The sequence below is a fragment of the Pangasianodon hypophthalmus genome, chromosome 5 (genome assembly GCF_027358585.1).
Source record: "Pangasianodon hypophthalmus isolate fPanHyp1 chromosome 5, fPanHyp1.pri, whole genome shotgun sequence".
Lineage (NCBI taxonomy): Eukaryota > Metazoa > Chordata > Actinopteri > Siluriformes > Pangasiidae > Pangasianodon > Pangasianodon hypophthalmus.
In genome coordinates this window covers 14,430,550-14,457,130 of record NC_069714.1, presented here as the reverse complement: position 1 = coordinate 14,457,130, position 26,581 = coordinate 14,430,550, and the positions used below count along the sequence as shown (strand labels likewise).

The window sequence follows — 26,581 nt, the reverse complement described above, 5'->3', positions numbered from 1 at the left end:
AGCTGTAATAGTGCTCATTATGCACTGGAAATAAAGAGTTGAAGTCAGCTGCATATGTAGAATGCACATCTAAATATGAAATGGACTAGTGGCATTTGCAACATGGTCTCTCCCCAGCCGTGAGAATGCTATGAAAGGTGACTATAAGGATCAGACATATGTTGAGTTAAATTTATACAATTACATGTACTTACATAAACTTGGGTATTTGTGTACTTTTTCTGTGTTCTAATAGAGTAAGTAGAGTTGTGTGTGTGTGTGTGTTTACGTGTGTGTGTTTGCATGGGTGCGTGTGTGTTTGTATTTGTCTGAACTCACGGTAAATCTCCAGCACCACTGTGGCCTCCCGTGTCTGTCCCTGTGAGTCAGTGGCTTGGCAGCGGTAGATGCCCGCGTCCTCTATGTTGGCATTGTAGAGGGTGAGTCTGGAGCGCACGCCCTCGTTGTGCAGAGCAACACGCGGGGAGGGCACCATGCGCTCACCTTGAGGGTTATACCACTCCAGGCTGATGGGTTCTCCGATCACTGCATACACATGCCCACAGAACCACATACTAAAGAAAATGCTGTCCCATCTCATTGGTCATGTGACTACATAGCCTAGTGCTGAAGTGAATGAAAATCCATATATCAAAAAATACAGAAAGTTGAAAACCAATTAGCAACCTGTAAAGTTTTTGCACTGCCAGTTTAGATCTAAAAAGAACAAAAGACACTGGGGAGGTGCATTTTATGAACTGAGTTCATAAGTAAGAGGTATCACAATGTCCGGTAGCAGTGAAAAACCAAACCACCCTGTAGATGATGCCCTGCAGGAAATAATGAGGAACAACATATGGCACCAAGGTGCTCTCTGCTATTAATCTTGCTGTACTGGAAGGTCGTAAAAAGCATCAGTGTGAGGAAGCACTTTCAGCTGGGGGTATCAATCCAGGCACCCCACACAGAAGAGAGAGGGGTGGGGGCAACCTAAGCCCTCAGTGGGCTCAATGAGCTCATCATGGTTCAGACAGGGAGGACACAGAGAGGTCTGCAGAAAATTTTGTGCTTCCCAAAATGACAGCTGTATAGTTATAGAAATGGTATCCGATATGTGGGGGCGATCTTTGATGTGTGATAAAAGTCCTAAATTGTATATTGACTCTCTAGACTCGCAGGACTCTAAGCTCTAAGTTGTTTAGAAATTGGGTTTACTTAAACTGCAAAACTAGCAAAGCTTTTGTTTGTGTTACAAAGTTGAATTATTAGCTTAATAAAAGAAGCCTGTATAGCAGTTTGCCTCTTTTGTCTCAAGATATCAATTTTTGTGCATGTTTTAGTGTGCACAGGACCAGTGAGGAACATTTCCTAATGAGATGAGAGTGAGAAAAGAAACAGAGATATAAAACCAAGTCTGATAGGGTACACACGGTTCTTAATATACTGATTTGATTATTTGTTATGCAGAAGGCTGATTAAACCTTGCTAAAATAAGCCACCACCATTGTGCCACAGAGACATGCCATGTATGAGAGTGTGATAGAAAGCAGAGCAAAGAACACATTAAAATATGGTTATGGAGGTGGGGGCGTGGTCGAGTGCCAACTTGTGACTTGAGGGCAGAGCTGGGTGAGTAGTAGTGAGTAGTAAGGATCTACACCTGTGCGGGATTGCTATAACATATGTTCTGTGTTTTAGTGAGCAGCAGCAAGGATAAAGTTGGGAGAGCCGAGAGCCGCCAGAGAGAAAGAGCTGAACAGTAGAGAGCCAGGTGCGTGTACCTGGGTAGTGAAATAAAAACGCTGAAATGCGAAGAGAAAAATAAAGAGCCTGTTTGAGTTGTTCCAAGCCTGCCTCCTGTATCCTCATTTCCGGCCCAACCCAGGAAAGTGTCACAACGGTACTAAATCTTCTAGTTTGGTGCTATTTGATGTGGAGTCATACACAGTGTGTACTGTGTATTGAGCTCTCAGGATGTAAGTATCAGAATTTTTCTTCTCAGTCACTCTAAATGAATGCTATAGCTGCAACAAACTCAATCTGACAATATGAAACCTCCTCAGCATACTTTAATAAAGCATGAACGACTGATTACACTCCAAACTCTTACCTATGATGTTTCTTGTATAAAAGCTGAGCTCTGGGTTACAGGCCATGAGAGTTCATTCAACCTGCATTCCTGAAGCAGGAAGAGAAACCTATAACAGGCAGATTATATAAGACTATACTAATCTGTAGGCTGAAAGTGCATCATTGCTTTTCCTTAGGTCCCTCCTAAAGCTTAGACTTTTTCCACCTCAGGAGGTTGACATGTACGTTTCAAGGGCATGTGGGCAGCTACGGTGCTACAGACATCCAGCCAGACGAGCTAATGAGTTGTCACATGGAGGATGACCAGCAAGGGTCTGCCTCACCCTGTTAGGGGAGGTTTGTTAGAGAGCCTGGAGCTCAAAAAGCCCCACAGCAGCTCAGGTTAGTGGAAACATTCACACACACACACACACACACACCTGTCTGACCCGTCACCAGTGATCATCCATACTGATTTAACACTGCTGGTTGTAGACCGAATGCTCCCATAAATAAGCTAATAATAAAAATAATGTAACCCTAACATGATTAAAGTACTCAAGGTGTCACCTACTGTATACCTTCACCACTTACACACATTTTTTTTCTATTCAGTTTTGTCGAATACTTTTGAATGCATGCTTAGTAATTACTATATACAATAACCTTAGGTCTTGCCTGCTGGTTAATGTTTGCATATTTCTATTAATGAACTGAGGGATTAAATTGGGGGGCTGACCTGTGCATGTGAAAAACTTTGACTCCCCGACGCTCAGTTCTACCTTCTTCAGAGAGATGGAGACCTGGAGAACACCTGACAGAGAGGGAGATAAGAGAAAAGGTCATGAGAAATTCATCACAGACAAAAGACAAGCCTATGATCCTATGAGAAAATCACGCCAAGCTACTGGCAGCATGTAAAAAATGCTGTATATGAACCTGGAGAGATGAGAGGCAACTGATAAGGAGCAGTGCATAAGATGGAGAACCTGATGACAAAAAGTGATAAAGCTTTAATCTTTCTCTTTTTTTCTTTTTTCTCTCTTCATGTGTGTTTCTCGCATTACTATTTGTCAATGGATTTAAAGGGTTAAAGAGAACAAAAGAGTGGTAATGTGCTATAGCTGGTAGCAACATGCTGCTTTAATAGAGAAAATCTGAGAGGGAGAGGATGATGTGTGTGTGTCTGTGTGTGTGTGTGTGTGTGTGTGTGTGTGTGTGTGGAGGGAGTGGGGTGGGGGTTAAGTAATATGGTACCCCTCATTACAGAGTGTGGGCTGCTCAGGTGCGTTGGACTGCAAGAGAACGTCAAAGTCTGCATATGAAATAGCTGTGTGATGTATGCATGGGCTGAAGTCATGAATGTGTGAGCTGGTGTGAATGGAAATTCGAGTCTTTCAGCTCAGGGAAATGAAACAGAGCGAAAATTCCTGCAGTTTCAGGTCGGCAAGCTCCTTCCAACAGAAAATGACTGACTAATGTTCTTCTATATCTCCTGTGCACTAGGGCAAAAGCTGAACTGGACAAACATTTCTACACATCATACACATGCTTACATATACACAAAGACATAAGCGCGCACACACTCACTCACTCACTCTATGACTGCTAGGCTTGGCAATCAACAGCATTTGACAAAATGATTAATTACAGCACCGTCAGGCATGAGGCAGCCATTTGGTTAGAGACGTGTCTCAGGGTATACATAAGAGCTGTTGCCCATAGCAACCAATTTATAATTACAATCAGCAATACTCAAATTGTACCCATTCATTTTACACTCATGCTGAACATCACCCTAAGCCATCTAATACATAGCCGTCTTCAGGCGGGACTGAACATAAGAGCTGTTAGTAAGTGACTTTATAACTGTTTATTACCATGTTGACAGCATGAGTTCTGTAAGTATGCTGTTCTCCAAGTGCTGTGTGGATGCTATGTGTAGGACACTGCCGCTAGTTATGATATCATTACGGTAGTTTAAAACCAATACAGTCAATTCTGTTCAATTGCTTTAAATGATTTTATATATATATATATATATATATATATATATATATACACACACACACACACATATATACATATATATATATATATATATATATATATATATATATATATATATATATATATATATATATAAATAAAACATTGCAAGTTACAAACAAACCTACACTTAAATTACAAATCTTTATGCCATTTATATATTTTTATGCATAATTCATGATCAGAAATGAATGAAATACATCTAATCATCTACATCTAAATCTAACCATAATCCTCACCTCAGGAACTAAAAGGAAACTGTCTGTCTCTTTTAGTCTGTCTCTTTCAAAAAAAAAAGCAGCTTTCCTCACTGGGACCAGCCAGATGTCCCCACAAGGTCAAGACTGTCAGGTATTCCTATCCTTGTGGGGGCATTTGTCCCTACCAAGATCCAAGATATAAAAACTTGTGCACACACACACACAAATGAAGAGTGTTTCTGGGTCATGGGTTATCTGTGACAACATTCCTGTGTATCATCAGTGGAACTTATTAATAATTAAACTAATTAATTGTTCAACATTCACATGAGACCATGGCTTTTTGATAGTCTCCATGTCTGCCAGACAAATAATCTAATTAAACAGATAGGGATCACCAGTCATCATAGCCATAGCCAGCCAATGATAGGTTTTACCACACATATCTAACAGTATAAGACTGCCATATATCAGACAACAAAGACAACCCAAACCTTCCCAAAGATCCTGCAGAGAAACAAAAAAAGTATCCAATGTCACTAATGTTAAATAATAATTTCACTAGCTAAGAAAGAGTGACTTTAAAAGTATAGTAATAAAGCTAAAAGTATCTGTAACCATCTCTCATACAGAGTAATGAGTTTGAATTCTTGGCTGTTGATGCCAATATTGCCCACAACACTGACACAAGGTTTCCCATATGAATGCGGATTAATTAAAGCTTTAAAATTAGTGTGACTTTTACAAAAATCTGCACACAGATCTATATCTTTGCAAATTAATTCACAGGAATTAGTACTAAAGCTTGTACAGTATCATGTACTATATGACACTACCATCTATTCATGCTCTCTATGTTGTCTTGTTTGTATAATGTTTAGTAAATTACTTTAAAAGAAAATCCCTTTGAGACTGCCTCTGCCCCAACTTGCTGCAGTATTTTTAAAGGAACTAATTTTATATGCAGACACATTCTTGCTTTCTCATTAATTCTTAGTCTCAGTCTGAAATACTGCATAGGTCCTGTCACTACACAAATACAAATGACCTATACAATTACCAACCAACCTCAAACTAGATTTTTAAAATTCACAGCTTTATACTTTACAATACCACTGTACTGCACTTTTCATTTTTAAAACAATTTATCAGAGGCATTCAACCCACTCAGTGCTGCTGAAAAGGATTTACTGTAGGATTTAATCAATTCACTTAGAAGCTGATGGCACGAAACCGCAGAAATTACAGACGGTGTTCTCCAGTGGTCTGTACTATATTTCGTTTTCACTTAATACATATATTATTTATATATGCTCCAGGTGGTTTGAAGAATTGTGAGCAGGGGTGCCGTTACGGGGGGAGGAGGGGGGTTGGTGGGGGCTGATGGGTGGTGGGAGGTTGGGACGATTCTAAGGGCCCTGGTCAGACAGGGGGCCCAGCAGAACCCCATACTTTCATCAGATAATTGGGGGTGGGGGCTTGGGGCCTGGAGTAGAAATTTGTCAGGGGGCCCAAAAAATCATAGTGGCGCCCCTGATTGTGAGTGCCATTTTTTATAAGTGATTTCAGATCCACCAGCGTCTTTGACCTTAAAGTCTTTGTCTGGTTCAGATCTTATGTGAGTGGTCATGATTATGTAGCACTAGGTATTTATGATTCCAAGCTACACACTGCATCTTTCAGAGTCAACGAAGAATTGATTCAAGGTCAATTTTTATTTGACATATACTGTCATCCTCAGTGTGGTATAACTAATAAATGCAGACAACACTTAGACAAATTTGTTCTTGGTAGCATTGACAGGCCTGTCAACTGTGCATTATTACATAAATGACAGTCGACTGCTGCATAATTTGCTGCAATTAAACAGTGATTGAATTTCTTGTTAGTGGAAATGAAACAGAAATGCAAAAGAAATCATTTCAAATTTCTAAAGAAATATCTATGTTAAGGACAAAACCACCAAGAACATAGGAATCTTTTTTTCTTTTTATTTAACATCATGAATCAGAATAAAACTTGTTTTTTGTGTACACTAGACTGGATACTTGTAATACACTGTTATATGACCTATGCAAGAGTTCTCTTATATAAATTTATCACATGCTCAAAATCCTGAAATGCATAAGAATGAGAAAACACATTACACATATATTACTTGCATCTTTCAAAAATCACTGTCAGATTCCTTTTATAAATATTTAAATGCCATTATGGTCTCTCTCTAGCTGAAAGAAATGTATTTTACATATTCCCAAGCTACATCATTCAGTTCACCAAAAAGCAATATTGTGATTATTTTTAGAACATAGCTAATGATCAAATTCTGTTCTAATAACTAGAAAATCTGAAACTCAAAAACTTTTTTTTTTTCAAATGCTTGAGTCCATACACATTTATGAAAGAATGAAAACCTTTATTGTCACAGATTCATGTAGTGTGAAATTATTTTATTTGCACATCCATATCCACATATGTATGTAAGTCTGTACCTACAATGCATTGCCATCATTTTGGACTAAATAAATCAATAATGAAGTTTGATTTCCCCAAACCAATTATTCAATTGCAATTAATTCAAGTAGTGCAATCTGGCTAAAATACTCTAAACCCTATTAAATATCAGAGCGTACTGGGTGGTATGTGTCTGTAAGCAGTAATTAGGCAGGCAGTAGTGTAATGCATAAGTGTAATCATGTCCTAAAGCATGGAGGGATGCCAATCTTCCCTAAAGGCTGCACAATAACACAAGCACTTCCACAATACACACTCAGTGTGGAGGTTGTCATTTCATGCAAATCTCTCCTTAATCAAATCAAACACTCCATGATTATAAAGCAACAAAATTAGTCGCTGATTAGAGTTTAACAAGGGCAAAATCTGCTTGTAGCCATATATATATATATATATATATATATATATATATATATATATATATATATATATATATATATATATGTATATATAAATTAAAATATATATCACAGATGAGCTGGCAGTCATACAAAATCATGGACACACACACACACACACACGCACACAGAGCTTATGTTTGTACTTACGAGCTCTGAATACAGCCCTTTGTATTGATTTGCAGTGACTTTTCCCTCTAAGGAGACAAGTGGACACAAACCATACCAGCAAAATGCCCTCACAGCACAGCAGACTCACCTTTTTTCCTTTGTTACACTTCTGTATGTTTATTATACTTTAAAGCAGCTAAATGTAAAATTCAAATGAGAGAACATGCAAGTGTGGCATGTTCTTTAAACACTTTCTTACAATTAAATATTCAGTATACTCCACTGCATTGCAGGAGCTGCACAAACAAGCCTATTGTCAAGAGTAATGCCTTCATAACCAGACTCTTTATTCCTCACTTAGTTTTTCTGGGACATCTAATTCCCACTTCTCAAACAAACAATTTTAGTTAGATATTTTTTGATCATACATCATGAAGAGTGGTACATTTCTCTTTGTTTATTCCTTCCTATTTTCTGCCTACTTAATTCACAGCCCTGTAGCTGGTGTACTTCCTGGTGTACATTTGATAAAATCAGTAAAAGCACACTGAAAGAACAGACATGCTTTGTACCAGCATGCACCCAGATATCTTTAGAGATGAGGGCAGGATCCCATTACATCCAATTACAAGGAGCGATAGGATATAACGCCTACTCAACCAGTATGACTGTCAGCTCCAATACAAACTGAGACAAAGCACCTTCAGCTTTACATCACAGTATTTCTCCATCCACAGTCTATCATCTTTAATGCAATAAGCAGAGGAAGAGGTCCAGACTGAAGAGATGTGTCTCTTTGGTCTCTTGTGCTGCTGCTCTTTGCCTTGCAGTTTAATGTGCTTTTTCATAGTGTATATATTTGGTGGAGATATTGAGATCAAAGACTAGGCTCCCTGACGGAGAGGGGCCAAGGTCCTACAGCTCTGAGTCAATAAACCACTGATGATGAGTTTGTGTTTTTCATTTGGCAGAGGTCACTCCCAAAGCACATCGAATGTACAGGGTAATTATGCCCCAAAGATAGCATATTGTACTCCTTTTTTATTATTACTTGCTCTCTTTCTGCTATACTCTACGCTTCCAAGGATGTATCATGAGTGTTCTATAAAAAGATAATAACAGTTAACAGATAATAAAAGTTTTCAGCAGAGGAGATGCAAAGTCATATTTTTCTGCAGTCTTGGCTGTAGGCCTTGTATTTTTTATTGATGATCAGACAAAAAAGATTTTTATCACAGAATAGTTAAATAAATATTTTATTAGTGGGCTTGGTAGTACAAGTATTATATCTTCATGAATTAGTTGCATACCAATGCTATTGCATACCAAACTGTCATGCTTTGCTTTGTATCTCTTTAGCTAGACAGGCTTTTAATCATTATACCCTGACTGGGAATGCTGAGGAGTAATTCAATTGTAGCGCACTTAAAAAAATGTGAGTGTAATGAATTCTGGGCAGTAGAAAGTATTGTTGGTGGCATGGTGGTGCAGTGAGCGAGTAGCATTGCCTCCTCACAGTTCCAGGCTCACTGGTTCAATCCTGAACTCAGCCTACTGACTGTCCAGAGTTTTTCATGTTCTTCCCATGTCCACATGGGCTCCCTCCAGGTTCTCCATCTTCAAACATTTCACTGTCCAAAACCATCTGATTAGGTTGACTGGCTTTGCTAAATTGCCCAGGTGTGAATGTGTGGGCATCGTGACCGGAGATGGACTGACGTCTCATCCGGGAATACTCTACCTCACACCCAGTTTTCCAGGGATTGGCTCCGGCTCCACCAGGACCCTGACTAAAATAAAGTGGTTCCTAAAGATGAATGAATGGAGAAAACTTTGTGACTCTGTGGAGTAACCCCACCCACCCCCTCCAAAAAGGTTTACCCAAAATAATTACCACAGACTTTCAGATTACACTCATGAATCCCAACCATTGATTGCAATTCTTTGAGACTCAGATCTTGTAGAATTTCTCAGGAAGGAACGTGACATCAGATCAAAGTAAGTATGGTAGTTTACTGTTGTTGGTTATCCGTATTTCACACATTACATCATTGTTGCATTTTCACATGAGACAGTGCACCCATCCTTCCCTCAAATCCCCTCCTAACCGCCCCCCCTCCCCGCCCCCCCAAAACACACACACACACACACACACACACACACACACACACACACACACAGACACTACAAGATGTTGAGTCATACATATTAAATATTTAATATTTAGGATTTTAACTCAGAACAACTGGCATGTGAGTAGATAGAAGGGTGAACGTTGGATTTTACACACAATGGGATGATCTGGGAAGATAATCATAGAAGAATAGCCTCAAATTGGGACAGATTTTGTGATCATGGGAAGGGACAAATCAGTGTCAAAATCATCATGATTATCTTCTAGTGTGGCCCAGACTTGAGAGAACTTCATAGTTAACAATAAAGTATCAGATATGTTGCTAGACAAACGTTGCAGTCAGTAACATTAGCTTGCAAGACATTATTCTATTAGCTGACTTACTTACACTGTTAGCTTACTTACTTACTTACTTACTTAGTTTTCACCAAATGTTTTGTTTTTCTTTCTGCTTTTGTTTCACACAAGTACATCCAATACTACTGCCACATTAGGGAATAACCACTTGAGGCGATTTTTTGAGGAAAGTGTGAGTCCGAGGGTAATTCTGATTACCTGACAAAATGATTGACTGTCGTAGCCAGTATTCTGATGACTAACCCCGTCTGCGCTAACATCACACTAGAGCAATCAGCAAAGCAACAAACAACCATGCGAAGCTACTTGAGCATACACCAAAGGCCCTGCCTTCGGTCCATCCAATCAGTGTCCAGAATGATTGGCAGTGCACCCCTTAAACTCCCATGAGTCTCTGCACCATAAATCACCCTGTGTCAGCATGGAATTCTGTGACTTTGTCATAAATCATAGAGCAAAAGAGGACACATTCAATCAGCATCATTATCTGCCCATGTTTTGTCAGGAAGATGGCTATTTTGAATGCAGTGATTATGCCATGTCTGGTGACGGAGACCTCCTGAGGGTGATGGAGTGCCTCATTAATATTTAGTGACAGTGTCACAGTACAGGGCCCTGAAGAGTGTGTGACATGGTGACAGATCTGTGGGGAGTACCAACATGCTCATTCCCACCCTTCTCTTTCCAATGATGTACAAATCGTACATCATACAGCAATAATGCAGATTTATTTATTTATTATTAATTGCAAGCCTGACTTGAGAATTTAAGGAACAATTTCTAGACCAAGCAGGAGTCAAAGGATAAGAGGATTGTAGGATGTACTGACAAGTTGCAGTATTAAGAAAGCCTGAAATGACTGATTGTCAAAGGAGTATAAGTGAGAAGCATGAAAAAGAGACTGGAGATGGATGTACTTGTGTTTGTCACTATAGACAGGACTGGTGAGTCTGAAAGAATCGCTCACTGTTGGTTCTGGATGTGAGAGGTTGACAAATAACATAGTGGTTCTGATGCAGGCAAAATGACACTATCAGCCTCAGTGTAAGACACCGACTGTATGTCTACTGAGCTGACAGCTTAAGCCACTCTGTCCCCACTGTGTTTAAAAGTACTTTTCAATAGCACATAGATTTGCACATACCATATAGAGAGCTTGCTGATAAAAGCAAGAGGGTAGAAGCTTCAAGCTTCGGCAGTTTTGCATAAACATCAGTGAAATGGTTTTCACTGACACTCCTGATGGTGCAGATGATGGAGTATCTTCTAATATCTCTTTTGGCTGACATATCAGCCAGTTTGCTCAGACAAGACCAGGCACGGAGACTTGAAGAAGCAAAGCTTGGCCATATTTGTTGAGGAGTGCTATGGTCCTTGCCCTTCCAATATATTGTCTTGAAACAAAGTGAGACACTAAGAAAAATGATCATGTTGTTCTATTTAAATTCTTCATAATTCAGTTGTTGTTTCTTACAGATCCAGAAATACATCATCAGATAATGAGACAGCTGCAGAAATGTATTTTTTATTTACCTGTTTTCTTTTATTTGTTCTGTCGGACACAGAAAAGCTGTTTTCAGCTCATGGCATCACTCATGATGTCTTCCCAATTAATTAACACAGCACGACTCTGACAGCAGTGACAGAAAATAACTACCATCTCCAGCATGGCCCTTATTACCCATGTAAACTCATTTGAATCTGAATCCAATGTGACATGAAAACAAGCATTACCTATAAGAGGGACTTCTTTAGAAATCTGTTTACTCTACATGTGACACACTTTGTGAGCACTTTATACTGTAATAAAGATAGCTTTTAGTACTGAATACTGAATCTCTTGAGTGAAATGAGAGAAAATTAATATTGCACTAGAAGAAAATCTATGATTTTCCAAAGATGCATATGGACTCAGTTAACTGACTTTCTGTCTGGTCTGAGTGGTCAGTACCCTTATTATGTGCTGTGCTCAAGGCCATTCAATTCAAGTGAGACAGTCTTCCTCGCATTCAGACCTGCTCAGGCTTCAGTATGAAGTGGCAAGATATTTTCCATCTTCCATGCACTGAGTTGGAGCTGATAAGTCCCATTTCCAAGCTCCATCTGCAGCTCTGCCAGTGTTCAGGCCTGTCATTGTCCTCCAGAAGTGTTGGATTCAGCATGTTCATATCTCCTTTATTCAGGCAGGTCAGCCTGTGTCGAGTCAATTCTGGTCTGATAATAAATTCGACTCAACAGAGAGTTTGATTCAATTTCACCATAATGAAATCTTAACACCCCACATCCCCCCCCAGCCCCACAGTTATTTCCTACAGGAAATGAACTTTGTAGTCAATTCTCTTGTCTCAATTCATGAGAATTTTTCATAAATTTTTTTTAATACTTTTACTTCCCCTTCCAAAATCCTGTTTAGTGGTCTTAACTTGGTTATAAAACACAAATATCCTGAATGAATCAATAAATCGTACATTTGTAATACATATACTTTCACATTAAATGTCTAGAATAGGATTCTTAGAGTCACTTTGCAAGGTCATTAGCACCTTATCTTTCTCTGTATTGATGATACTGTCAGTGGATGCATTTTACTTCAGGGGATTGGGTTACAAGTACATCTCCTTTAAGAGGGGTTACAGAAAGAGATCTCTCAGTAGCACTTCTTCCTGCTTCAGGTGAAGGTAATGTATGGAGATAGAAAAGGATTGGGGTGGGCAGGGATGGGAGTGAGCGAGAAGTCGCAAGCACTTATTCTAGCCTGTGTGGTTGAATGCTGTGTCTCTGGGGAGAGAGACAGAGAGAGAGAGAGAGAGAGAGAGAGAAAGGGAGAGAGAGAGAGAAGCCTGGCTCCATTCACTAACAGAGCCAGCTGGAATAGAGTTAACCACTTACAGGTGCAAGGCCTATGCCCCCAGAAAATCCCTATACACCACACATTCACTCCACTCTCTACTGTGTGTGTGCGCCCGTGTGAAGGTGTTAGCTGTTACTGTGTATTTCTAAATTTAGATAACAAGATTTAATTTATGTTTTAGACAGCGTGATGTTCTGTGCATTTCTTCATCAATTAAATATGACTGGCTAATTATAGGCATTATCATTACCATAGCTAAAACATTCTTTCTTTCTGTTGTTTACAAGCATCAGTAAAGACTGAGAGATAAGGGTGGCAGAGAACTTTAATCACTATGAAGAGGCCAAACCTGAGTACAGTGATGGAGCTTGGAAAGATGGGCAATACAGGAGCAACAGAGAAGGTGATGCAGCATGTCTCCTAAGTTATTATGTTCAACATGGCACACCTGGCCACAAGTACCTACTGAGTGATTCGTCAGTACAAAACATGCACGGGTCTTTCAAAAACAACAAAATGGGGGCGTAAGCTACTCACTCTATTACAGTGTGTTTAACCGTAGCTCTAACTTTGGCTATCCACTGAAAGTTTCTAACTGCAGATGAGCAAAATGTGGCAGTCCAGAATATTTATGACTTCCTGATTGTAGTAGAAAACACATCATGCAGAATCTGATCTCCCAAAATCACCAACTTGCTAAACAGCAGCTACTATACAAAGATTTGGAATGTAACCTTTCATATTATTTTGCACTTCTAGTGTTAGATGTGCATATGGTGACATAATGACAAATCTATAGTGTCAGATTTATGGGGTTAGAATTGTTATATATATCCAAATAAATAGATCCACAAATAAATGTAGAGAGATTCACAAAAATTAAACAAATATATAGAATGAATCAGTATATACATTTCGTCATGTTGGCATTGTCATGTGACCTACAACGTTATAGTAACCGCAAAAACGTAAAGAGCCCGCCAGATTAGAGCAACTGTTTTTTTTTGGTTTAAACCTTTAAAAAGTCAACAATTTACTCAGGTGTTGTTAAACAAGTATGGTTTAACCACAAGGAACAAGGAACAAGTGCTAAAATCTATAGCACTTACACTTAAAAAGAGCTGACATGCTGCCTTCCTCCATTTTTGATTTTGTTTTATGAATACTGAGAATTCGGACATACTAATCCTTTGGCATACTGCTTTTCGCCTACTGTATAGTAGGGTAGTAGGGATATTTGGATGCAGCTTTACACACAAATCCACAAATAGCTGAACTCCACCCATCGTCTACTCAAGCCAAACAGATAACGGCCACTTTGCACTGACCAATCACAGAATGTTCTCACTCCAACCAATCACATTTTGTTTTACCATCAGGCAGGAACAGAGTCATACTGCACCAAACTGCATATTATATCATACTGCATATTATAAAGGCTCTCCAACATGGCCAATCAGGAGGAATCATGACCGGTGAATGGTTCTAACCATCTAACAGCATCATTGTAACAACATCTAAAAGAAAACAAGTAATGTTATGGGTCATAAATTCTTTATTTTAAGGAAATATATGTGTTTTCACCAGTGTTTCTTGATTAGTAACTGATTGATTCACTAATTCATTAAGGATTCTTTAGACTGATTCAAACCAGTAACTCCTAAGGTTTGTGAGTCTTTTAGAACGATAAGTGTAATCATAAGTATCATTAGCCCGTGAATTGGATGACACTGGTCATGCTGTGTTTTGGCATGCAGCCTCCGAGGACAACACTGTCTTTTAATCTCACCACGCTCAATTTACTGCAAAATCACAACTCGGGTTTTGCCGTGGATTCAGTAGAGATGCAGGAAACACTGGTGAAAACACATCTATTCCCTTAAAATCATGGGACATGCCAAATAGGGCTGCAGCTAACGATTATTTTTATAATCGAATAATCTAACAATTATTAGAATAATTAATTGACTAATTGGTGATTAATTCAATGATTAATCAATAGGTTTTAATCAATTATTCAACTTATGGAATAGGTTAAAGGGTTGTGTTAAGCTTATTCTAACGAATAAATAAAACAAGGAAATCCCTCCATCTTTTGAAAATGTCTTTTAATGAACTTAACACCAGCTATTCAGGCCCACCTATATGGTTTTCGTTCAACCAATTTTGTCCAACTCAAAATCACAAAATCTCTCACCGCTGTTTTAACTTTTTTGTTCCCTTAAGTAAAATATAAACATAAATTCAAAACAAATAAATCTCAGCTGTATTACAGACAAAAACAAAACATACAGGTTTGAATATAAAAATGTATCTTAAATAAAAGCCAGCAGCATTAAGGGGCTTCATTTGAAAAGAAAAAAAGGATTCTGTTAATGAAAAACAGACCTTTTATTTTTGGATAAACTATTCCTTGTTCACAAGCTCCACTCTTGGAATTCCTTAGCATTACGATAAACACGAGACTAGACCAGAGCTAGATCAAGCATTTAATCATGCTCACTTGAAAATTTTTAATATTAACTAGTTTGCTCCACCTGGAGCACACTCACCTTTCACTGCTTCCAGCACCTCTCATGCCAGGATGTTTCCTCTTTAAATGTTCCAACATGCATGTTGTGCTCCCATGGAACGCCAGTTCTGCCTTGCAAGTATTACACCAAACAGCATTTTTTTGTTTTTAATTTCGTTAAATTTTTACACAATTTGCCGTATCGACTCGGTTTGTACAGTTTTTCTTAGCACTGTGTCTTCTTCTAGTGGGCTGCAACCAGGCAGGCTGCATTATGGTCTTTACAGCGCTCAAATGGTCAAACCACGTTATTGCCCTACCTTACATTAAGATCTATGAGGTCAAATGACAATTCCACAACAAAAATATTTGTCAACAATCTTTTATTGTCGACGCTGTTGATAACGTCAACTAATCATTTCAGCACTAATGCCAAATGCGCTGAGGCTGAAGACCTGAGGAATGCCGGTGTGTAGTTTTGAAGTGTGATGCGGTGTACCTGTGACACCTGGAATGAAACAACAATAGTTTCAAATCGGGTTCTTGTTGCTAAACAAAGCCAGTGATGTGGCATTCTGAATGCTCAGAGATACTGCATATGATGGGAGACCAGCAAGTTGAGAGTTGTATAAGAAGCTGAATAAATTTTATAGTCAGAAAAGGTCATATGCTCCTGATGAAGAAGATGAAATCTGCAGGATCTGGTGGTGGATGTGATGCTGTTGGAAAACTTTATCTAAAATCAAACCAACTGGACTGTGAGGGAATCGATGCTGATTGACACCAACTGCAGGGGAGAATTTTTCTCAGGTTAGTATATCAGTTCAGTCTTGCCAAGGTTAAGTTTCAGATGATGGGTCTTCATCTATGAATAGATGTCAGAAAGGCTCTCTTATATGGTCTGAAAGAATAAGTAGGTTTCTTAAGCAGAGGTCTGTCACAAGCATACTTGAAGAAACCAGAATACTTGATATATATTGATCATAGCATGAGATTTTTCATGGTGTTGGTTCAAGCGAGGAGGTTATCTGATGATTAGTGGTCATAAGCATCACCACATCTTCCTTAGTTAGTGGATGAATGTGTGAAAGGTTGGGCCCACATTGTTTGTATGGGTTTGTTCCACCGCAGCTAGATAACTGAATGCTACCCAAATTTCAGTGACATCCTTAACAAAGTGCATCATGCACTATGTCATCAAGTCATCAACAGTAAGAGAGTCTGTAGGAAGAGCAGGAGACATATTTCATAATACATAGAGAAGGCAGAGAACAATTTACATAGGCCAGAGATACAAGTGCTGGTATTGATATGAAGTAAGCGAAAGAATGCCATCTCGGCGATAGCAAGAGAAGAGGAAAAATAGACACACACTGCATTCTCTCATCTCTGCAAAGCATTTTTTTATTTCAGAATAGCAAATGTCAGACAGCCAGGGGTTGGAAGGAGTTGGTTTAGCTGGCTTGGAGGTGAGAGGGCAAAGCAGGTCCAGAGATGTGGAGAGGGATGTGTAGAAGGAACAAGAATAAGATAATGAAGATTAGGTCAGAGTTTATTCTGAAAGTGACGGTAGAAGCAGTTGGAGGTGGAGTCTTGAGGAAGAGAAAATGACACAAAGAAATGTTCTGATATGTGAAGAGGAGTTACTAAGAGGTTTGATGTGGTAGAGGTCCTGGTGAAGATAATGTCAAGGATGCTGCCAGCTTTGTGAGTTGGTGGAAGAGGGGCCATCCTTTGGAAATGCAGAGAGAAAGGAATTGAGCTTGTCTATGAAGTTTCCAACAGGATCTGGATGATGATAGACCCAAATAATATGAAGTCTCCAAGGTTTTCGAACAGTCACAACATGGAATTCAAAAGTAGAGATCAGAACTTCAAAAAGAGAAGATGGACGGCATATCATGAAAGAAGTGATAAGCAAACCTGTCCCCAGCCCAAACTAGAAGTCCCAGTGGTATGGTAGACAGAGAACGCCATAGAGGGTGCAGCAGGTGTGGATGTTGATCCAAGTCTCTAGACAAATTCACATAAACCTGCATATGTGACAAATACTGCTGTCATCAAGACTTCATAATCTCTCAGTCATAGTGGTCAAGAAACAGTTCTTTTGCTAACGTAAGGATGTGTAATTACATTTTCTTACAACATGACAATGTGACAACTGACGTAAACTTACTCTAATTAAGGGAAAATAACTGTCATGACAGTTTCATGATATTGTCATAGGTTTTCAAAAGAATCTTATGAAACTTCCTCATTTAAGGGTCAGAGAAAATATAAATAACCTACACAAAAAAACAGGTTTTCATGTCCATGTTATAGACAAGTGCCAAATAAAAGGGACATTGCAGAGCATCTTTTGAAATAGCTCACATTTGTTCAGTTTTCCAATGAACTGCACTTGGTAAGCTCCTGTGTCACATCATCATCATCATCATCATCATCACTATGTGACTTACGTACCAGAAGTGCACTAAGCTTCAATGTTAGTTGTTATAGAGGACTAATGTACAGCAGCCCAGAAAGTAAACAACAAAACTGTATGTCACTTGTGTTATGTCATCCTAACATCAGTAACATCTTGACAACATCTAATGCCAGTTGGACTAAGCCTTTATAAATGTTCATATGGGTTTATGTCAGTTGTCATTAATGACATAGGTGTCATGTAGCTCAGTACTGCCAAAATTACACTTGTACTGTTGCCACTCACACTACCACATCATGTCAGTATCACTGCTGTGCTGAGAATGGTCCACCATCCAAACAATATCTGGTCAGTTAAGGTCCTGTGGTGCTCTGTTTTCAATAACAGACAGAGTAAATGGTGGCTGACAAATTGTACACAACAACTGATGAGCTACAGCCAGTAATTGTGTACTTCATCAAACAGAGCTCTCATGCAGACACACCATCTAGCTCACTAACACAGCTACATTACTGTCACTTGTGCTCTTGATGATCCAGCGCACTCTAGTTTCTGGCTCTTATATTTGTTATATGATATAAGTGTCATGGTAGTAAGTTAAAGTAGACAATATCTATCACAAACAACAAACTCTCACGCTATCTCCCTAAAGAGAGGCTTTAGTAGAGTATGAATGGATGCACAGCTTGTAAGGTGTGTCTGCTGTTGAGTAACCATACAGGACAAATGGTCAATATATCAGGTTAATAAAGAGAGAAGAGAGAGAGAAAGTGAAGCGTATGTATCTTTGTAACAATGATGCATGATAGTGCGTGATACATAAGGGCAAGTCCATCTATTTCCCTCCTTGCCAAAAAATGAAAGCTTTCAAACTAATGCTGTGTCATGATCCAATGAGTCTATATAAAATCTATGTTAAGCGAATAAGAGCAAAACAGCATGGGCTTTATTAACAAGTAATGCTTCATGTACTATGAAAGATGAATACATTTGTGGTAAATTCATTCTTTAATGGCCTACAATTAATTGTGTAATAAATGTGTACACACAACCCAGAATGTGTTATGAACTTTTTCATTTTGTTTCCTTTTCCTAAAAATACACCCGTCAGAAGATCGGAGATCAGAGTTCCCCTGAGGTGTCTAAACATCACAGGACTGAAAAATGAGTATCAAAACTCAAAGAGAGGGAGAGAGAGACTGGATCAGACATAAAGCCACTGTGAGATACTGTGACAGTTTCATTTCTCTGGTTTATTAAGTGTCCCTGCCTCCCTCCTTTATATGGATATTAGCAGTAAAACCATGCATTATCTCCCAACGGTACCTCCTCTTTTATTTACCATTCATCAGTCTATACAAGCTCAGGAGAAAAGCATGAGGACCTAGAAGCAGAGACACACACACACAGACAAAGACAATAATCCTACTGCTCACAGCAGCATTCAAGAAAAGCATAACAAACTTTAAATAATAAATGCATTCATGGTAAAATTGTGGCCTATCAGTGCAAAAGTGCACCTTTCAATAGAGATCCAGGTTCAAGTCCCAGTTGTGTTATGTGGCTATCGTTGGTGGTGTGTGGGGGCACAAGTAGATGCGCTCACTGGGAGAATCAAGTGCTTAGCTGAGCATTCTCTTCTGCATCGTTGAAGAGCTCAGCTCTAGTGAGTGGATGGCAGTTTAAAAATATGCCATGGCAGGTTTCATACATGAGGGAGGGAATGTGCTCTTGCCTTCACTCTCCCAAACTGGTTGTGCTGTCAAATGATGCAGAGAGACCTATTTTAAAATTGGCAATATCTACACTGCATGAAAATATGAAAGATAAGTACTTACACAAAAAAAGCCACATATTCTGAACATCTTTGCCTGGTGGGATTTCTCTAAATAGCTTGTTTAGTCTTGAAGTATGCTTTAAGATGTCATCAATTAAATTTTGGATATATTTATCTGTACTTGCTAAGGTACTATTTGAGAGATATCAATTTGACACAAGCGTGGTATGAATCCCTGCCATGCACAGGAGTGCATGCCAAGAAGTAAAACAAGAGCGAGACATGGAGGGCTTCTTCGGCTTATCTCACCATCAGGTAGCCTACTACTTGCTGGGAGAAAAGCTATTTATATATCTCCCTTGGGAAATCCCAGCATGCTTTCTGTCTGCTCTAGAACAGGTGTGCAATTGTGGTTAAAAGAAGGGAAAGCTGCAAAAGTTGGCTGCTGTAAATCTGGCTTGAGCTGGAGTTTCCTCTACAGAAATTGGACACACTCTATACAAATTGGATAGTTGACATAGTCAAGTCTTATTAATGTAAATTGACCAACTACTAAATATTCTATTGGACCATGGGCTGTTTAGGTAGACATATAGAAACCTTATTATTAATGGTTTTGTAGCAACATTCTCCAACCTTCTTGGAAACATTTAGATAATGCATGTAAATAAGGCAGCTGTGAGAGAACATTAATACAGGGACCATCCTTGGGAGCATAAACCACACGAGACACTTATTTTTATAGGGCCCCATGGTTATGACATAATTACACTCTACAACATCTCAAGCTAATAATTACAGGCAGTAAAACCAACCATTCTCACCAATATGTAATTAATAACGACAACAAGCACATTCCCAGTGGCAACCCATGTCCCTCTTCAGTGCAATAAATTATTTACTGTGTGCTTGAGGAGATTGTTTGTAAAAAACTAGGAATCTATTAACACATAAAATCGAACATTGTAGCAGAGGGACTACACACTAACAGAGACTGGAGAAGACTGTAAATACAAATTGTTGAACCAAATACAAAATGAGAAATGTTTAGTCGAAAAATGGTGCTTTGATGTATACTCTCATGTATGAAATGTTATTTTGGGATATTATTTGAGATCATTTTGCAGTTTGTCATAATTCTAAAAACATTTTGGACAAACATATGTATGTGTAAAATATATTTATATGTATGATGGTATTTACATCCAAATCAGGTGAATGGTGTAGGACTTTATATTTGGTCCCTCTCTATTTCAGTGACCACAAGTAATCAGACTTTTTCAAGAATTCAAGAAATGTTTTCCGTGCTTAGTAGTCTTGAAATCTTCTCACTGTTAACTTTGTTCTTTTTGTCTGTAGCTGTGACTAAAAATCATTCTGTAAATTAATTTGCAGGTGTTGTCAGAGAAAAAGGGCTCTTGCATTTTAGCTAACAGTGTTAACACAGTCTGCTGTCACTGCCAGGTGAAAGGAAAAATTTTGATGTGCTGGCTAGCAGGCCACCTATCGTACATTCTAAAGGAGACCAGTTAATATCTGTGTCTGGGCCACATTTGGCCCTGGGGCTGGACTTTGGACCCTGGCCTAGTCCAATTAATATTGACAGAATTGTTTCTAATTAAAGACATTATTCTTTAAAAAAAATTCTAATTGTTTCATATTATAGACATTAACTAACGAAACCTATGAAAAAAACAAACAAACAAACAAACAAAAAAGAAAGCAAGCAAATCCATAAATTAAGGAAAATAAGACCAGTCATTCAATTAAGAATGCCTTTGTATAAAAGGAGTACAGGTTGCAATGACTCAGGTGGAGTATAAGTCAGTTCCATTTTCCACAGCATCTTCTTTTAATGCTGTGCAACACTTTATATAAGAGCCAGCACTAAGTGACCGATAAGTGACTGATTTATTGTGTCTTAGGCAGTGAGCAGTGAGCCATATACTCCCTAGTGTTCCATCATCAGGCTTCCTATGACACCCACATGCCCTCCTGCTTTTCCAGCATGGGTTTGGGAGGGCACACTGGCGCATTCTGGTGGACAGTCACCGAGAGTTGGCCGAAAGTTTGCTTTGAATAAAATAACAGTTTCCCCATGTGATGTGCTTGAGGTCCTTGATCATCTGGGTACAGTAGATATTTTTGCCATTTTCTTGTCATCTTATTCACCTTTTCTGTAATTTGGTTCCAGATTTTGACTTTTTCAACAGGTTGTTACCCCTTGCTGCTAGCCAAGCTATTTGTTTATTGGCACAGATGTGGATCAAAATAACTTTCACTTCTACCTCTGAGAGAGATGTTTTTGCCATGTACTTGTCATTTCAGCTGTGTGAGCTTTGTCTTTTATGGAGTTTTGTGGTCGTCACCAAATGCAAACCATGCATACCAGCAGTGCCTTGCACGTGTCTGGTAATTTATGGGTGATTGGAACTCATCAACATGCGTACATGTGTACAAGGAAAATCAGCCTTTCCTAAACATTTGTAAATCTGGCAGAAATACTTAGTTTGGTTTGCCTTACAAAAACATTTATACACAACTTTACTAAAAGATTGATAAATGAGGCCCAATGTTTGAAATATCTGTACAGCTGATTATTTATTTATTTATTTAGCCTCAAAAAGGCATATGATATAGTGAGTTTTAGTGGTAAGAATATCAGTGAGACAAAAATATATCAGTAACAGTGGTTTTTATAGACATCCTTTAGAATGCTTGAGATGTGCTCAATTATAGACAAAGCTTCAGACACAAGATCTGCAGTAGTAATTCTCTGATATAAGTGCTCTCACTTGGCATGAACTACATGGATTTTTAATACAGCCCAAATAAAGGCATCTTCTTGTGACCCTCAACACATCATATTTAATGAACATTCCTTCCTAGGGATATTAGTAGGTCTGGTATCAATTATTCATGCTTACCCCCCATTTCTCTGTTACAATTGAAATTACTATTCATCTCATTCCACTATTCCATCACTGTCTACATGACTTTCCCTGACATAACCCCCACTCTCCCAGAGCTGAAGGTCCACTTGATGTATCAATAAACAATCACAAACAGTCAAATATCCAGAGGGTGAATGCTGTAGGTGTTATTAATAGATAATTTGTTTATTCATTCATAAACGATATCTCTGCTTTAACTCATGCAGGGAAATGAATGGAGAAGACAGAAAAAGTGTAAAATATGATAAACGATCACTGTGTTCTGATCACACTGAAGATTGACACAGTAAGATGTTAGCATTTATTACTTTATTGTTAATATTAACTGCACCCTCATGCCTATACTCTATATTGATCTGTATGAAGATGGCACCAGCTGCCTCTCCATTACTAGGAAACTGAATGCATAAATGAAGAGAACCTTAATCATAACTGCATCGATAGCTGCTTAAATGAAAATGGGCTTTACCGACAGGCAAACTCCAGGGCAGGGCTGTACAATAATCTTATACTTCCCATGGTTCTAATGGCTAGTATGCTAACATATAGCCACCAAGCCAAGTTAGCTATCACAAACTGCTGAGTCACTATGTTGCACTGAGGCATAAAAGTAATAAACTATGCTCCAGTAAATATCCATCTTGGGATGGGAGCCTGCTCTTTCCTGTGCAAACACTCGGTCAAACCGCCTGACTCCGGCCTTTTGACCCTTGTGCAGTATGTCTGATCTGGTGCGCCATTGCAGTGAGTGAGCACTGGGTCAGCAGCCTTGCATGGAGATAATTTATGATATTTCTATGCTGAGAGGTACACAGGCAGTGATCCAGTATGAGTCATGCCCGCAGAGAAGCAGAGGAATCACAGGCTCTGATACAGACTGCAGATCAACAGCTACTCCTGCAAGACAATGGGGGAAATACATGTCTCTAAGAATATAAAAAGTAAACATTTATCCCTAATCACCTCCAGCAAACACTTCTGTACCTGCTGACTGTTACTAATAATATACACATATTACACATATTACACATATACATATCTGCAACACTGGCATCCTTGTAGGGACCCAATGCCTCTTGTATGTGATTAACACCTAATCAGAAAAGCAGCATGCAGCTCATTTTAACTTCACTATAAAAAGTGATTTGTTGCTTTAACATTAAAAAGAACAGTAAGTAGAACAGAATAGTAAGTTATGTAAGGATTAAAACACTTAGTTAATGTTGCTGTTTATGGAAATAGTTAGTTCCTATTGTCACTTACATTACAGCAGCTATAAAACTTGTTTCCTTATCAGCCTCTTTTTTCTCTCTCTCTTGAAGTTAATAATACAAAAAAAAAAAAAATGCAGCTTGTCATATTACAAAAAAGTCATCTGTCCTGAAGACTCTCCTGTGGCAGAAAACATACTGACTGCTGCATACAAAGCGCCGAAATCTGAGGCTCCTTTAATAAATGTTAAACAAAAAGTCTCCGTACAGAAAGCTTCACCATATCAATGATTATAATTTATTCTTTGTAAATAACACCATGCCTTTTTTCAATTCCATGTATTATTAGATTATGTTTATTTATTAGATTCTGCAGTGCATCCACCATTCAAGCCCCTGTGAATGAGATGTTACTGTAGAAATGATTATTTATTAGAACAAGTGCATTAATATAAACCTGTGATTTGATTTACAACTACAACTACTGTCAGAGCTGCTGCTATAGAACAATTAATCAACACCTTCTGTCCAATCAGATCAATAATTAAACAGCACTGTGGTATAACACAGAACAAAACCCAGATTATTATCTGAAAAAGTTATGCTAAAAAATTTCACTGATATTATATAATGGGAAAATTTATATTTCTATAACTAATCATTATAATTTTGTAATTGTAATTGCTTAGGCTCAACTGCTCACTGCCATGGTATAGTGACTGCACTGAGATGTTGAACATTTCATAGACAAGAGCAGTATTTCTTCAATCATAGTGTGTTATTATGCACATGATGCAAACCTTGCCTGTGCATGACCTTCCTCTCAGCATGCCAGTAAGCTCCTGTGGCTAGGAAAGAACTCTACAGTATTACTGACACCCGAACACTAAGGCTAACAAACTTACTCTAAAGAAATGGCGCTGGCAAGTCAGACCCTGAGAGCTTATTACAGGTAGCAACCCTGGGTGCTGCTTTGGTGCCTCTAAATCTACTTATATAATTTAAAGATTTTTCTCTACTGTTGGAGTGACAAAGGAGGGAACTGCCTGAACTCAAAAACCCATCTCATTAACCCATTCCACAAAAATATACCAAATAATATCCTGTTTTATAAAATGATGAGGAAAGAGTTGAGTTTATAATGTGACATTATGCCTTTTGTTTTAATTCACCTTATTTATACCTATTTCTGAGCCTGAGTAGGAGAAATAGACTATTTTGATTAGAATGTTGCATTCTGTACTTTGGAATATGAGAAGAAATAATATGTGTAACTTTTCATATGTGCAATAAAAAATCTATCTTCTACAAAGAACAGTTATCTGTTTGTGAACCTCGATGACTCCTAGCCCTGGCTCTGACCATTCCTTAACATTTTAATATCATTATAATGACTTATAATAATTAGGACAGTAATCAGTATAAATTCCCAGCAAGCAAAATGGTAAAAAGGCAAATGCAATTCCTGGTCTGATCTTAAAAACCTAATCTTAATTAGACCTGTTGCACTCCTCTAATCTAATCAGAATTAGATTAGTCTGTCCACACACAAACACCCACACAATGACTCAGGTTTTATTTGACCGATTACAGAGCAGTAATTGAACGCTCTTCCTCTGCAGTGAAGTAGCACTAATTTTGCTGATGAAAACTAAGACAAAAAATGTTCATCCACTGCCTTTTTTCCAGAACTAAAATTAAATGATAACTAAATAATAATTCACCCTTCTACTCAAAATATATGATGAAATGTAATCAAATTTATCCTTAATGAATTAAAAACTAGATTTTTGCAGATAATTGCAAGAACCAGTTGACTTGATGCCTTTTCCCGTCATCACAGTGCACATGCATTGGAAAGGTGATTAAACAAAGAAATTAATTAAGACACAACGATAAGTGAGGCAAGTGCCCTGCTAGATAGATGGTTGTTTTCTGTGATCCACATATGTAATATGATGCAAACATGAGGATGACATAAACTGACAAGGCAATTTAAAAAGGTACTCAATTTTAAATCTATCATTTCCACTGGGCCTTTTTCATTATCGGGGTAAAGGCCTACACTAAGCCAAAAAATGCTATGCCAGTTCTGTTCTGTTGACTGATTAGCAGCTGCAATTTTAGAGCAAAAAGTCTTTTGAATAATAACTGTCTAGCAGAAGCAATGACAGGACAAAGACCTTAGAGCTTCCCTGAGATAAACTTGCAAGACTCCAGATTTCTTGAACTCTTGCCTATCCATCTGAAAGGTTCTTTCCAGAAAGAGACTATGCTCTGTGTTTCACTGCATGAGTGGCCTGTTGGTTAGCTGAGAGTGAGGATGGATGGTCTCAGTGAATGTGGGCCTCCTTGCTTAATTGGACTCTGTGGGATTGTGTATGTGACGGTGTCAACTTGCTGCATCTACAGTGTTGTGACAGTATGTGAGAGGTATATGTACTATGCAGGATGTAATAGCAAAGTATGAGAAATAAAGTACAAATTCAATGTTGTTGCACATCATATTAATCCCAAGACTACTTGCAATAATTCACAGTAGACATGTCTTGTGTCTATCAGTACTCACGAGGTTCTGGTTATAGAATGGATATGGATACATAAACACTGTGTCACTCAGCATAGCCATGCAAGACAGGAATATGTGATCAAGGGATCAAGCCAGACTATGTGTCATGCAGCTCAGTGGCTGATGGATTTGATGGGCAGATGAGAAACCTGTGCATTCTACTTCTCAGACAGGCAAAATAGAGAGCAGGGCCAGGCAACAGATGGGCCATCTGCATACATACTCAGGACAGACATGCCTGGAGATACTGCCCCCATACCCAGCTGACAGACTGTGTGTTTACAAGAAATAAAAGAGAGAAAGAAGGAAATGGGCTGCAGTGTAAGTCTAAAAAAACTTTATAGCCGATAAATGAAATTTTTTTTTTTTTATGCAAATGATATGTACCACTGAAGGTAGAGTTGCAGAAAGCACCTGTGGTGAAGACAAAAAAGAAGGACTCGTGTGACTGAGTTTGTGCATGCAGT

At 38.5% G+C, this 26,581-nt stretch overlaps 1 protein-coding gene across 2 annotated transcripts in view; it reads right to left on the bottom strand.

The window, feature by feature from the left end:
• ncam2 (neural cell adhesion molecule 2) overlaps window positions 1–26,581 on the bottom strand; it is a 164,217-nt gene that overhangs the window by 48,248 nt on the left and 89,388 nt on the right. For both annotated transcript variants that reach the window (XM_026913261.3, XM_053234095.1), the window contains exons 2-3: window positions 2,789–2,863; window positions 319–525 (exon numbers count right to left, since the gene is read on the bottom strand). In XM_026913261.3, the coding sequence (XP_026769062.3) occupies window positions 319–525; window positions 2,789–2,863 (282 nt within the window). The remainder of the gene's footprint in view (window positions 1–318; window positions 526–2,788; window positions 2,864–26,581) is intronic.